Source organism: Hoplias malabaricus, chromosome 18 (assembly GCF_029633855.1).
Source record: "Hoplias malabaricus isolate fHopMal1 chromosome 18, fHopMal1.hap1, whole genome shotgun sequence".
Taxonomy (NCBI): Eukaryota; Metazoa; Chordata; class Actinopteri; order Characiformes; family Erythrinidae; genus Hoplias; species Hoplias malabaricus.
In genome coordinates, this window is record NC_089817.1 from 17,386,436 (window position 1) to 17,399,468 (window position 13,033).

Below are 13,033 nucleotides of genomic sequence, written 5' to 3' on the forward strand. Positions count from 1 at the left end.
TATATTTACAATATAGAGGCCCTTTAAAGGTATACTTATCTCAGCCACTTAACACTGAAATATTTAATAACATCAGTCTACCTTTTTATTTAATATTTTTTATCAATTCATCATAACACTACTGTTCTAAATCTGTTATAAATCATATACGTTCTCTGTTGGTGTGGACAGTAAATACAACTGATAATAATTTCCCTGATTCGTGATTCCTGGTTACTCTTATTTCAAATCCTCTCTTGAAAGCACTTTGAACGCGCATTTTTGCATCAGTTCAACGACTTTACTCTCAAAAAATGTATTAATATAGAAAGATAGATTTAATAGATTACTGAACTGACCTTAGCTGCTAGTTTAACTGATATTTTCTTCGAAAGTGGAAGTGTATAACTGTATGCCGAAGTCATGCGCTGTACTGTATGTAATGTAGCAGCAGCTGATCACTAGAGGCCGCTGTTTACGCACTAATTCTCTCGGCATCATGGAGGACTCAGTACTATCATTACAGCTTTGTGGATATATTGCTCATATAAATGCTCCTTGATAACGCAGACTTTAAATTTTCTGTTCACAGCGGTGAAGTTCGACTATGGCTGAGCTTGAAGGATGTCGAATTCATGTTTTGTCCTGTGTTCTGCTCTGTTTTGGTGAGTAGTGTCGGAAGCTAAGCTAGTGACTGATACACCCACTGACCCATTCACAAACAGCAAATGCGTTTTCTCTGTGCCGACGAGGCTAGTTCCCTCTTTTGTGGTTCTTTTCATTTGTGGTCACCTTTACTCTTATATCCTTTCATTAACATGTTCTGAGTGTGTCTATTTGTCCTTTGCTAAACATCAGTATCTTCTTTCTTTCAACAGTTGCTCTCCTTTGCTCCATTCATGATGTGACAGCAGGTGGCTCTCAAGTGAGAAACAGCTTCTCCAACTTCTCCTATTTTTTATTTTTTTTTCTTGGAGCTGACAGTGTCTTTATCCCAGTCCCAGATCGAGGCCTGTGGTTCTCATAAAAGTCTACAATTTGGTGACATCAACAACATGAAGACCTTTAGGGCAAATGACCCCACAGGCGCTTGGTCTAGACATGAGCATTTGGGATATACTTGTGTGATTGGCATGCTCTGACAGTGCCTTTGTGTTCTTATAAATACACAGTGGCTCAATACAGATTACAAACATAATCCATCTTAGTGTCAATTTAAATTAATAAATGTATTTACATTCACATATAAATACCCTTTTCATTGCCATGTTGCTAGAGGTCCCTAACGGAACACTAGGTAGTATTTTTAGCTCCAAAATCATTGTGACGATCCACTGACCTGTAACAGGGAGAGTAGTGTCTCTGTTGTAGCTGCATTGGGTTCATGAAAACCATCCCCCACCCCCCACTCTTGATTTCAGGGTGGTGCTGTAAATGTGAACTATAACCTGCAACTCTGGGGGAAGCCCACGAGCAACACAACCAAATCTCACCTTGTGTTCCTTTTAAATTAACCTCTCCATTCTGACTCTTTTGTCATTTTGTAATTTTGGGTAATAGGACTCAGCTGCACCAGCATCCCTGAAGACTGCAGTAAGGTTGCATAGAGGGTGCATAGAGGGCACTCACATGCCCTCTGACTGGAAAAATGAAGAGAATTATGTAACTGCAAAGCTGCAGCACCCCATTTTGTGCTCTGCACTTTTGAATAAACCCCCTCAGTTTATGACTCTGCCTGTAGTGGCCCATTTCATAAAATGATCCATAATATTAAACCCTCTTGTTTATCAACTTTGTGAATGCACATTTAGTGGCTCATCTAGTGGTTTGACCGAGACTTTCAGACACAAAAATTCAACTCTTTAATGAGCGTGCTTCTACAACTAAAAAAACAACCCAAGTATAAGAAAATACGACACTTATCTAACTACGTTTTTATGTCAGCTTTGTAATTTAACCTCATTGCTGCAGATTGCTTTGCTCATATTTGAATGAGGGATTGGCATTGGTCATTTGTGTCTTAATTTTATATATATATATGTATGTATGTATGTATGTATGTGTGTGTGTGTGTGTATGTGTATGTGTGTGTGTGTGTGTGTGTGTAAGTGTTCATTTAATGGATAGTTTAAAGTTTTTGTGTCCTCAATGTATGATAAAGGGAAGGGCACATAGCTCCGGATTTAATGTCACAGTCTAAACCCTTAACAATCTTACATACACACTCCCCTTTTGTCTTGTAGAGTTATGTTTGTAAAGGAATGTGGATCTGAAATTGTTGTTCAATACATTAAATGAACCACTAGAGGCACACTTGTAAAGGAGTTGAAAGTTTGGCTCTGCAGTTGGCTACTATCAGAAGTTAGAAATGGGACACCCTGCAGCTTCAGGGTCCTTGCATGCACATGCACATGCAGATGTGAACTGCTGGCTTTCGTTGCACCATGTGGGACAGGGCTGATTCCCCTAAATGTCCGCTCAATTCCATTGCTGAGATGTAATAAAAACTAGTCAAAAATGGTTAAAAGAGTAAGCAATTAGTCATTTTAACAACAAAACCGTCATATATTAATAAAAGTGATTGTGTTATTTTAACATTTTTTTTCTATAAAGTGCAACTCAAATGAAGTGACATATGGAATAGTTTAGTTATTCATCAACGAAACACTTTCCCCATAGAGTGGATCTTCCTGTGTGAGTGTCCAAGTTTAAAAGAGGTTTTGTAATTTCTGAAATATCCAGGCTGGGAGACTGGTGTGTGTGACACACTGGGAGACTGTGTGATGGCCATTTCATAAAGTGATCAAAAATGTTTACAAAAATTACTTATTGCTCCTTATATTGCTGAGAAATTTACCAATGGGATACCATACCATGATAATGGATGATTTATGATATATTTATATGTTTGTTTAGAAAATCCCCCTCCCCCCCAATATTATTAAGGCAATTAATTAACTATAATTAAAACATTAAGAATGATTATAGGATATTCAGGCTTTTGGCATGAAGTTCTGAATTCTTTTTTTCCACAGAGAACAGTGGACCAACAGTGGCCTGTAAACCAGTTAATTGGTGAGTTAATCTGTGTACAGGTATAGGCCATTTTCCTACTAAATTATTATTATTTTTTTTTCTCATAAATATTTCACTTATTTAATGAATGATCAAAAACAGAATTATTTATTGCTATTTGGATTACATTGGATTATGTTACTGCATTTGTCTAAGAATAACAGAATCTAACAATTTTTAACAATTTAATGTATAATTTAATAGTACCCTGTCACTGTGGTATATTTCTCAAGGGTACACCCAATTTAATCTCCAAAATTTATATTAATTTATTTAAATGTACAAAAATGTAAATGTAAAAAGTCATGTAATGAAATCTTACAAATATTCACCTCCCCTTCTGGAGAAAAGAATGTATTGTACCTTTAGGGAACACAACTGGACTTTAAAACCACTGTTGTACATTTAAAGGTGCATTTACACTATACATGATTGTGCAGCTGAACATCTGGCTCCTTTTTCCACACATTTTTTTTTTACTTGACATAGCAGTGTCACATTGTGGGATTTTTGTCCAACATTTCAAATGCTACCAGAAATTTAGCATAGGCTGTGTTTGGTTACAGAGGCACCAGACCTGCTGCTGTGGAGCACATAATGTAACAGGTAGAAAAAGACCAGAGAGATTAACTCACTATCAGAATTATTTGCTATTAACTTGCTGTTAGTGTCTGCAACTGTTATTGGTATGATTATGGTATACAATTACAGATGTAACAATGTTAGACCCTAAAAAAGATACCAATATGGTATAGTACACAATAATAATAATTATTTTTAGAGGTTAAAAATGCATGGGGCACTGTCTGTAAGCTTCTTGTCCTCTTCAGGCTGACCTTTTTTATTAGACTGAATATGCTGTGGAGAGAACATACCCCATTGCAAGCTGTGTCTTTGATGATACACTCTTAGAAAAAAAGGTACGGTGCAGGTACATTATTGTCACTAAAGGTACAAACAGTTTAAAGTATCTTTAAAGGTACAGCAGTGGTTTTAAAGTCCAGCTGTTGATCCCTAAAAGTACATTATATTCTCTTCTCCAGAAGGAGAGGTGAATATTTGTAAGCTTTCATTAGAAAAGGGGCCATATGAAATTAACACAACATTAAAATCTACAGTTATTATAGAACATGGTACAATTATGTTCTCTAACTGAAAATACTGAAATGTAGCCTTGAGGGTACCACCACATTGACAATTTTTCTGAGAGTGTAGTGAATCGAAATGAAGTAAAATGGCTAAAATTGTTAAGAAATTTTAAGTCATGTCTTTAGTCTTGCAGATAGTAATTTTAGGGTGGTAGAAGGATGTTTTATATAAAAATACAGAAATTGTAGCAGTGTCCTATTGTCAGTAGCAAATATCTTGTGTTGACCAGGTCATTGGCTGTATAAAAACAATATAGAGGGCATTTGTCTACAAAAATTTAAAGACTTTTTAAAATGTTGCACATTTGTGAGTCTCTTGCAGTGTTGTAATGTTCTTGTCTTTTTTTTTTTTTTGGTCTTAGGCAATGCATTATCAGTTTACTAAATTCATGTAGCAATTTTCCAGTCGAATTTCATTAAGAGGACTCAGCTCATTTATTACTTATACTCATCAGAGATTTGTTTCATCTTTATACATACAGATCTAAGTCAATTTCCAGTTTATGAGAAGCGTATTGGGTTTTGGAGAATGTTTGATGAGGTGTTGGAAATAAGACTAAAAGTAGTTTTTGTGGACGCATGCCTTCATTACGTCTAAGCTCTCTCTTTCTGTCTCTCACACCCTCTGTGTTTCACTTTCTCCCTCCCTGTGTTGCAGCTCTCCGAGAGGTTGTATTTGTAATTCAGAGCCAGAAAAACTCCTACCACATTCAGAGGGCAGAGCAGAGGAAAGCACATCTTTTCCACCAAGCACAAAGTCTTAAACAGGTACTAGCACATCCTGTGCTCACACGGTTTACTGCTCACCAGTTGTCTTGGATTATATCTCACAGATTTATGTTTAGCTTTCTAGCATCCACTGTATGTTATTTGAATGCAGATAGAGCATTTGCATGTCACACTGTAGACAATCCTTATTTATGGTCTTCTTTTGGATGCTGTGACAGAACAAAAGCTGCAGATACAGCCCCGGGAGTCATATTTACATTTACTATAAGGCACCATCTGCTGTGTTCAGGATAGCACTCCCGGAACTGAGCAAATGTTTGATTCAAAGCACTTCCTCAGGACCTTGGGCCACATCAATTAAATTTACTTGACTTTAATTCTAAAGACAAGTTTTCAGCATTTGCATACGATTGATTTATTATAAAAGCGTGTTTGTGAAATACGCCCAATGCAACCATTTGCTTGTGTTTTTCAAAAATAGTTTCCATCGCAAAATCTTGAATGCCACAGTTCTTAACATCAGCTGTCAATGGTAGCCTCTTGTTGAAGTTAGTAAACTTGGCATCAGTCAACTGCATACAGTGTCAGAAAGAGAACTATAGAGGGACTGAATAACAAAATAATAATAATAAATATTGTAAATGGCATGAAAAATTGTGCACCCTGAAGGTATTTTGCATCAAAGATTCTGAAAGATAATCTGAATATTTAGTGAATAGTAGCATGGGGACTTAAAATCTTACAATAGCAATGGAATATGTTGAAACCACGCTCATAAATAAAGGATTGAAGAGAGTAGTAGTGTGCACCAGAATTAACATATTCGGTTTCTATGTGCCGCATAACAAACTTTACCATTTTCCCTCAAAAATTTGCAGTTCATCCCTGTTAAAATCTACATCAAATGTTGATCAATGACAAGGTGAAGTAGGCTTTGATGTATTGAATATAAACTAAGAGGAGAAAGTCAAAAGCTGAATTGAAGGAGCAGTCATGCTTCTGTTGAGAGGCTGTAATCCAAGAGCTTTGCCTTTCCTCATGTACAGAACAGTAGGGGGAGGCGTTGTTGCAGTATTTGGAGGGACTTTGAATGCTGATTTTGGGTTTTGAAGAAACAGATCCATTTGTACTTACTTGTGTAACACCAGGCTTAGATGCACCTCAGCTAACCTTTGACTGATTAAAGGGTCTTGCTGTCCCTAATGACCAATGATGGCTGGGGATGTTCCGTTGTTGAGCAGACACTGCTAGAGATATTTGGGACACATCTACATTTGTGGTCATTCATTCATTCATTTTGTAACAGCTTTGTTCTGTTCAAGGTCGAGGAGGGAATCACTGGTTCCTGGACAGGGTGCTAGTCCATCACACTCATAATATGGGCAATTTTGTACGGGCAAGCCACCGACCAGTATGTTTTTGGACTGTGGGAGGAAATCAGAGCACCCGTAGGAAACCCACACAGACACAGGAAAAACACACCAAACTCCTTACAGACAGTGACCCAAGGCAGGGATTGAGCTCACAACTGCAGGAACTTGGAAACCTGTGTCAGCAACACTACCTGTTGCACCACCATGCTCCTCTCAACTGCCACCTTCTGTTGTTGATAAACTGTTCAGTTGGACACAGGCTGACTTTAATTTCTTGGCTTCTGCTGCGAGGTTGCAGAATTGCAGTCTCTTTTGCTCACTTCCCTCAACCACACCATCCTCCTAAGGGAGTGATAACCCTGCAATAAAGACACATAACTGAAATTCAGACCAGAGAATGAGATCTGGCCTAAAGCTGGTGCTGGCAATTTCAGTGTGAAACGGGAGTTTCTGACCTAAGTTCACAAACATTTTCGGAGGATCCACCTCAGTAGGCACTCTGTGTTAAAGTGTTAGACATGGGTACATTGACTAGACAATATTGGATGAAGCGTTCTTCATTTATTCTTAAGTACATTGGATGTAAACCTGTTTTAAATGCACCATGGGAGCCTTTAACTTTGCATTTTTATGTGAATGATCTCTGTTTGGCTATAATCCTGATTCTCAAAGACACACCAAAGTTGTCTCTATAAATGTTAAAAATAAAATAGGTTAATGTAAATAATAATAATAATAATAATAATAATAATAATAAATGGTATTTATAAAGTGCTTTTAAATGACCCAAACACGCTGATTACAATGGGAATTGGATTACATGTAAGAGACAAAAAAATAGTTAGCGTATAATATAATAACACAAAGCTTCAGGAAAGATGGAGGTTATACGCAGCAGAAAACAGGTGTGTTGGATTTAAATAGTGATAGAGCGTTAGAGTGTTGAATTTGTGGAGGGAGTTCCAGATGCATGGAGCAAGTCTGGAGAAGGCTCAGCCTCCAAGGTTGTGTATGTCAAGTGACATAAAGGGTTATGTAGGTGTCATGTAGTTTTTTTAACAATCCAATATCCAATATATGCTGTGCTACCTGAAGTTTAAGAGTAAATGAATAAAACAAAGAATTTGTTTTCTGAACTATTATTGTTACTGTATATTTACAGCAAAATATGAAACAAATACGTGGATAAATGTTTAGCGTATACATTTAAAGAAACAAAATGTAGAATTTATACCTTAAATTACAGCTTCAAAAAATAATTGTGATTCTCCAGTGACATGTAGTAGAAAGAATAGAGCCTCTGTCATTGCTGCTCTGGGCTCTCCCCTCTCTCAATTTTAGGGCAGTGCTGTCAATTTGAGTTACACTCTGCAACTGTAGGAGCAGCCCAGGAGCATAAAGTGTTGCTTTATATTTGAAGCAATAAATAGGTCAACAAATAAAAAGATGAATATATATAAAATATATATAAATATAAATTATATATATTATATATAATTTTATATATATTATATATAATTTTATATATATTATATATAAAATTAGATTTGTTTTATTTGAAGGCTGAATTAAAGAGAGATGTTTACTTTTCTCTAGTTTGAGGCAAGCTTGACTGCCTAATAAAACCTGGCTCTGTGTTCCATTGTTTAGGAACATAGTGATAGAAATAGATCTCACCCCTTTTTTTTTGTATATTAGCACAGGTGTTTGTAGAAGACTAGAGAGCCTGGAGATCTAAGATTGTGGAACATAAACATAAGGCAGACATTTTGTGAGGTACACAGGGTGAATTTAGTCATTTTAAAACACGTAAAAAACCATTCAAATCTATCCTAAAAGATACAGGCAGATATTTCAGACGTTTCTGTTAGGTACAAGCTACAGAGGATGTATTGTATGAGTAGAGTATGTATATATATATATATATATATATATATATATATATATATATATATATATATATATGTATGTATGTATGTATGTATGTATGTATGTATGTATGTATGTATATATATATATATATATATATATATATATATATATATATATATATATATATATATATATATATATATATATATATATATATAATGGAATAATCAATAATCAATGCTTTGTTAGTGAAGTATGTGTGTATACAATCTTTCCGGCCTTTGGTTTTAAAGATCGGAAACTGACTCCTTATTATTTAGTTGATCCTGTTTGCTTAACAGAAAGCAAGGGAAACTGTTTGAGGATATTTGTTTCCTTGTTTCCACATTGGACATCGATTTGCACAGTCTACCTACCTGCCACCTACACATGCACAATCACTCAAGAACTTTAGAGTTTGAAAGTACAAATATTTCTTCTTTTCTCCAAAGCAGTGTCCTTTGGCATGTCTGTAAAGTCTAACCAGATGCTCCTCACAATTCTTCTTTGCTATTCTCAAGGAATGTGTGGTCATAATTTTTTGTAAGTTTCATTGCATATTTATCTCTTTACTGCTCCCACAAACCTGTCTAAAAATTTAGCAACTATTTTAGAGTTATATTTAGAGTTGAAAATGGTGTGTTGAAAATTATAGACGGCAACCATAGGCATAGGTTAAGGGGTGGGTAAATCTCATCACTTCAGGTATTTGGAGAGGAGTGTATTGTCTCCTCCAGTAATTTTCACAGAATGCTTCCTTGTGACTTATGAATTCCTTGTGAAAATAAAATTTATTATTATTATTATTATTATTATCATTATTATTTTTTATTTTATATATATATATATATATATATATATATATAATGTATGTATGTATGTGTGTGTGTGTGTGTGTGTGTGTGTGTTTTAGATCTATAGGTTCTGGGTTTTATGGTCAGTTATACTCTGAATTACTGGACCAAAACAAAGCAATATTTTAGGTTTTTATTTTTTCGTCAAAAGTGTATTTAGGTGTGTGTGTGTGTGTGTTTTGCCCTGTGAAGGACTGGCACCCCCCTCAAGGGTGTAGGGGAAGCCATGGCCATTTGGCATGTTTTTGGCCTGCAATAATGTTCAGGTAGATATTGTGTATCGGAGTAACATCCACAGGATTGTCGATTGTCATGCCAGGTTTCACATAGATCAGCATGGGTATTCTAACTGGTCTGCTACACAGCCCCATATGTTGCAAACTGCAATGCAGTTTGGTTGCACCGATTCTTTTCTTTGATACCCAGCATTAAATAGTTTAGCAGTTTGTGCCACAGTAGCTTTACTGTGTCATCAGGCCAGAAAGGCTAGCCATCAATCTTGCCAGATCTCTTGTGTGTCAGTTGTGATGACAGCTAAGGGGACTTGTTCAGTGGGCAAATGAAAAGCTAGCCAATTAGACAGTTTGATGAGGCAGTATGAGAAACCCATAAAGATTTCACTTTAGTCTCTGCCATTCAAAAAATAGCCTAAATATTAGAGTTTTTAGAGCTGTCAGGGTGATTTTCAGAAATACTGAAATAGCCCAAAAGAGGCAGTACTTTATATAGCAAAACCTGGTGCTGAATGGACTCTCTTATTCTATGGACTATGAGTCAGGACAAAGCATCTATGACTGGTAGAGTTTCTATAATACTGCAGTAAAAGGTGACAGAAAAATGTAATTCCTTTTCCTTTTGGTGGTGCGTCAACCCAATGCCCTAACACACAAACTGCCCATGCTCTCCACATTCGTCTTTGAGCCTTAAGGGCCAGTCACCCTGTCACCTTTTCACCAAATGTCCTTCTTGTGACTTTAATAACTACTGCAAACTGGAAACATCAAATACATCTGCTGTCTCAGAGATTATCTGAACCATTCGACTCAGGCCCTTGTGCTTGGCAATTAATTTTCTTGTTTCCGACATGTCAGCTTCTAGAACGGACTGTTACTTGCTGCCTATAATATCCCAACTTTTTGACAGGTGCCAGTGTAATTAGATAATAAATGTTTATCACTTTGCCTGACCTGGTTTACCTGGTTTTAGTGTTGGGTATTTGCAATCTGTTGTTGTTCGCAAAGCAATGTGACCTTCCTGGATTTAGTTTGTAAAGAGGTCTTTTTAAGATGTCTGTTGGAACATTTCTAGTTTTAAATTGTCCATACCACAGTTTTATGAGTGTATGAGTTGACAAGTTTTACTGTTAAATGTCATGTTTTGTACTGTTTAATTTCAAATACGAAATTAACAAAAATGTGTTTTCTAATAAGTAAAGTTGCACCATAACAGTTTGAGAGCAGTAATAAATCATTTGGAACTGACTTTCTGTTTTATATATATTGCTCAGCATGGGTGAGGATAGACTATTCATTAAAATTTCTGGGGCATCCACGTGAGGCTTAATCATTCCCTCTAAATCTTGTTAACTGCTTTTGCACCAATTTTCATAATGGGTGAAATAGGCAAGATGAAAATCCATGAATGGTCTGCACTCAAACCATTTGTAGTAGCAAAAAAATATGATAGCAGTGGTTAAAAGCTTTTCAACCTAAAAAGACTTTTAACTGATCATTATCTGCCACATCTGTGGCATTTGATATATTGCTTTCTACTATTTTTGTAAGTATATTCAAATTTCAAGCTGAGTAAAGCCACTCAAAAGTTTTCTTTTCGGTACAATTGGAAATGTGGTTCTCAGCCCTGAACCTGAAGTACCACGGTTATGCACTTTTATGTGTTGTATGCTGATACATACCCAATTTAACTCAGATGGGACAGTTGATAACCTTTTCAGATGCAACATGTTTGGCAGGAAAACAGATATGCAATGAAACATGTAAATTATCATCAGTGTCCTCTTGTACATGATAGGACAAGATTGTCAGGAGCAGCAAGTTTGACTTTGTAGACATTGTGTACATTGCTGATCATAAGCTCCTGGTTGTGTAACACCACTGGGGCAGTCAAGATCAGGGTCTTTCATGATTCCATGTCAACTTCATTAATGCCTGTTGTAATTTGTTATGCATGGCAGGGGTGTGTCTACCAGTGGGGTGGAGTGGGTGAGCATTGCCCATCCCGAGGAATCATTTGCCCTTCCAATGAAAATCACTGTTATAGCTGTTGTTTGAGAATGGTCTTGTTCTATTTTACCCTTCTTCCTCCTCTTAGTATTTTAACCTGTGTCTTGTTTATTATATTGTTTATGAATAGTGGTAGTTGGTAGTTGCTTTTTTCTTATTGGCACTGTCCTTGTTTATGGCAAGTGCATGAGTGCAAACTGCTGCTGAGTGCTCCTATAAGCTCTGCACATGATTACATATCCTGTTTAGGAAAAGCAATATTATCATTGTTGGCCACCCAAATTATCCCAGTGCCCACTCAGAGATGATATTCTAGCAATGCCTATGATGCATGGAGGGCTACAGCGCAGCTGATCAGCAGTTTTTGGAGTTGTAAGTAACATGCATATGCAAGAAGCTCATGACGCAAGTTCAACTGTTTGTAACTAGAGTCACAAAACTGTCATTACATTCTTAATTTCTATCTTTTTTGCCAGCTCATGTAATTTATGTTCTGTCTTTTTCCTTGCATTCATCCGGGTGAGTGGGGGGCTTCTCTCTATGACTCACCATCTCCCTTTACTGTCAGCAGGCTCTGTCTTACATGCTGTCCTTCTTTTATTACGACCTCCATATTAGTCCTCCCAGCACTAACATCTTTTTTAACATTTTTTTCTCTGCGGAACTCTTTGCAGCATGCTTTTCTACCTACTTTTTCCTCACTCTCCATCTCATCCATTTGTTTAATCTCCTACACTTTCTTCACATTTTCATATTGCCTTACTGTAGTTTTATCACACTATTAAGCCTCAAGGAATCCCTCTGTTTGTTCATTGCTTTTATATAGTCATCACAGGAGTGTACGGCAAGGGATGTCTGAAATCTCCCAAAACAATGCAGAACATTCTAGAATCTCCCAAAGCTTTGTAACACTTTCTCTAATCATTTAGCCATTATTTTTTTCCACACGAACCAGCCTCAAGGATGGGAAAGTGTTCGGTTTTCTTTTAATTCATATTTTATATTTGATTCTCAACAGGAGGGACGAGATGCTTTAAATATTCTCTGATGTCTGCTTAGAAGGTTTATGGAAGTGAAAAATACCCTGATGCAATATTACAACCCTATGCTTTGGCCATATAACAAAACATTTTACCCTTATTTGGTGGGCTCAAGGATAATAAGCCAATAAATGTGGCTCACAGAGTCAAAATAAAAATATGAGGTTACAGAGAAAGTAATTGTGGGTGCCTGTTTGAAATAACACTTGTGTTCACTGTAAATAATATGTTGCTGTATTTATGCTTGATTCCCCTGTGTACATTAAAAACTACTAGAAGGACGGACTGTAACACTTACCAGCAGAAATAACCATTTGGGTATGGTTGGCAAGAGCTCTTGCTCTCGCTCTCTCGCTCTCTCTCTTTCTCTCTCTCTCGCTCTCTCTCTCTCTCTCACAAACCACTTGATCACAATGTCTTTTTTCTAGACGCCTTTTCATTTTGACTGATTTTTAAGCTCTCACTTGCCAGAACATCACACCAAAACACACATTATGGGTGGTGCCTATCACCCATATGGTGGTGCAAGCTTTTTCTCATTCTCGTCAGTTTTACGCACGGCTTGTGGAAGGCTCCTCTGAACTTTACTGGCTTTTTCTGGAGCCCGATTTTGTGGTCAACTCAAGCATTCAGCTCAGGGTTTTTTTCCCTTTCTTCTATAAATTTGAAAAGGTCTTAGAG

At 36.6% G+C, this 13,033-nt stretch overlaps 1 protein-coding gene across 1 annotated transcript in view; it reads left to right on the forward strand.

The window, feature by feature from the left end:
- The first annotated feature begins 466 nt into the window (after positions 1-466).
- b3glctb (beta 3-glucosyltransferase b) overlaps positions 467-13,033 on the forward strand; it is a 42,768-nt gene continuing 30,201 nt past the window's right edge. The window contains exons 1-4 of the mRNA XM_066651257.1: positions 467-644; positions 858-904; positions 3,015-3,054; positions 4,861-4,970. Coding sequence (XP_066507354.1) covers positions 587-644; positions 858-904; positions 3,015-3,054; positions 4,861-4,970 — 255 coding nt within the window. The 5' untranslated portion in view covers positions 467-586. The remainder of the gene's footprint in view (positions 645-857; positions 905-3,014; positions 3,055-4,860; positions 4,971-13,033) is intronic.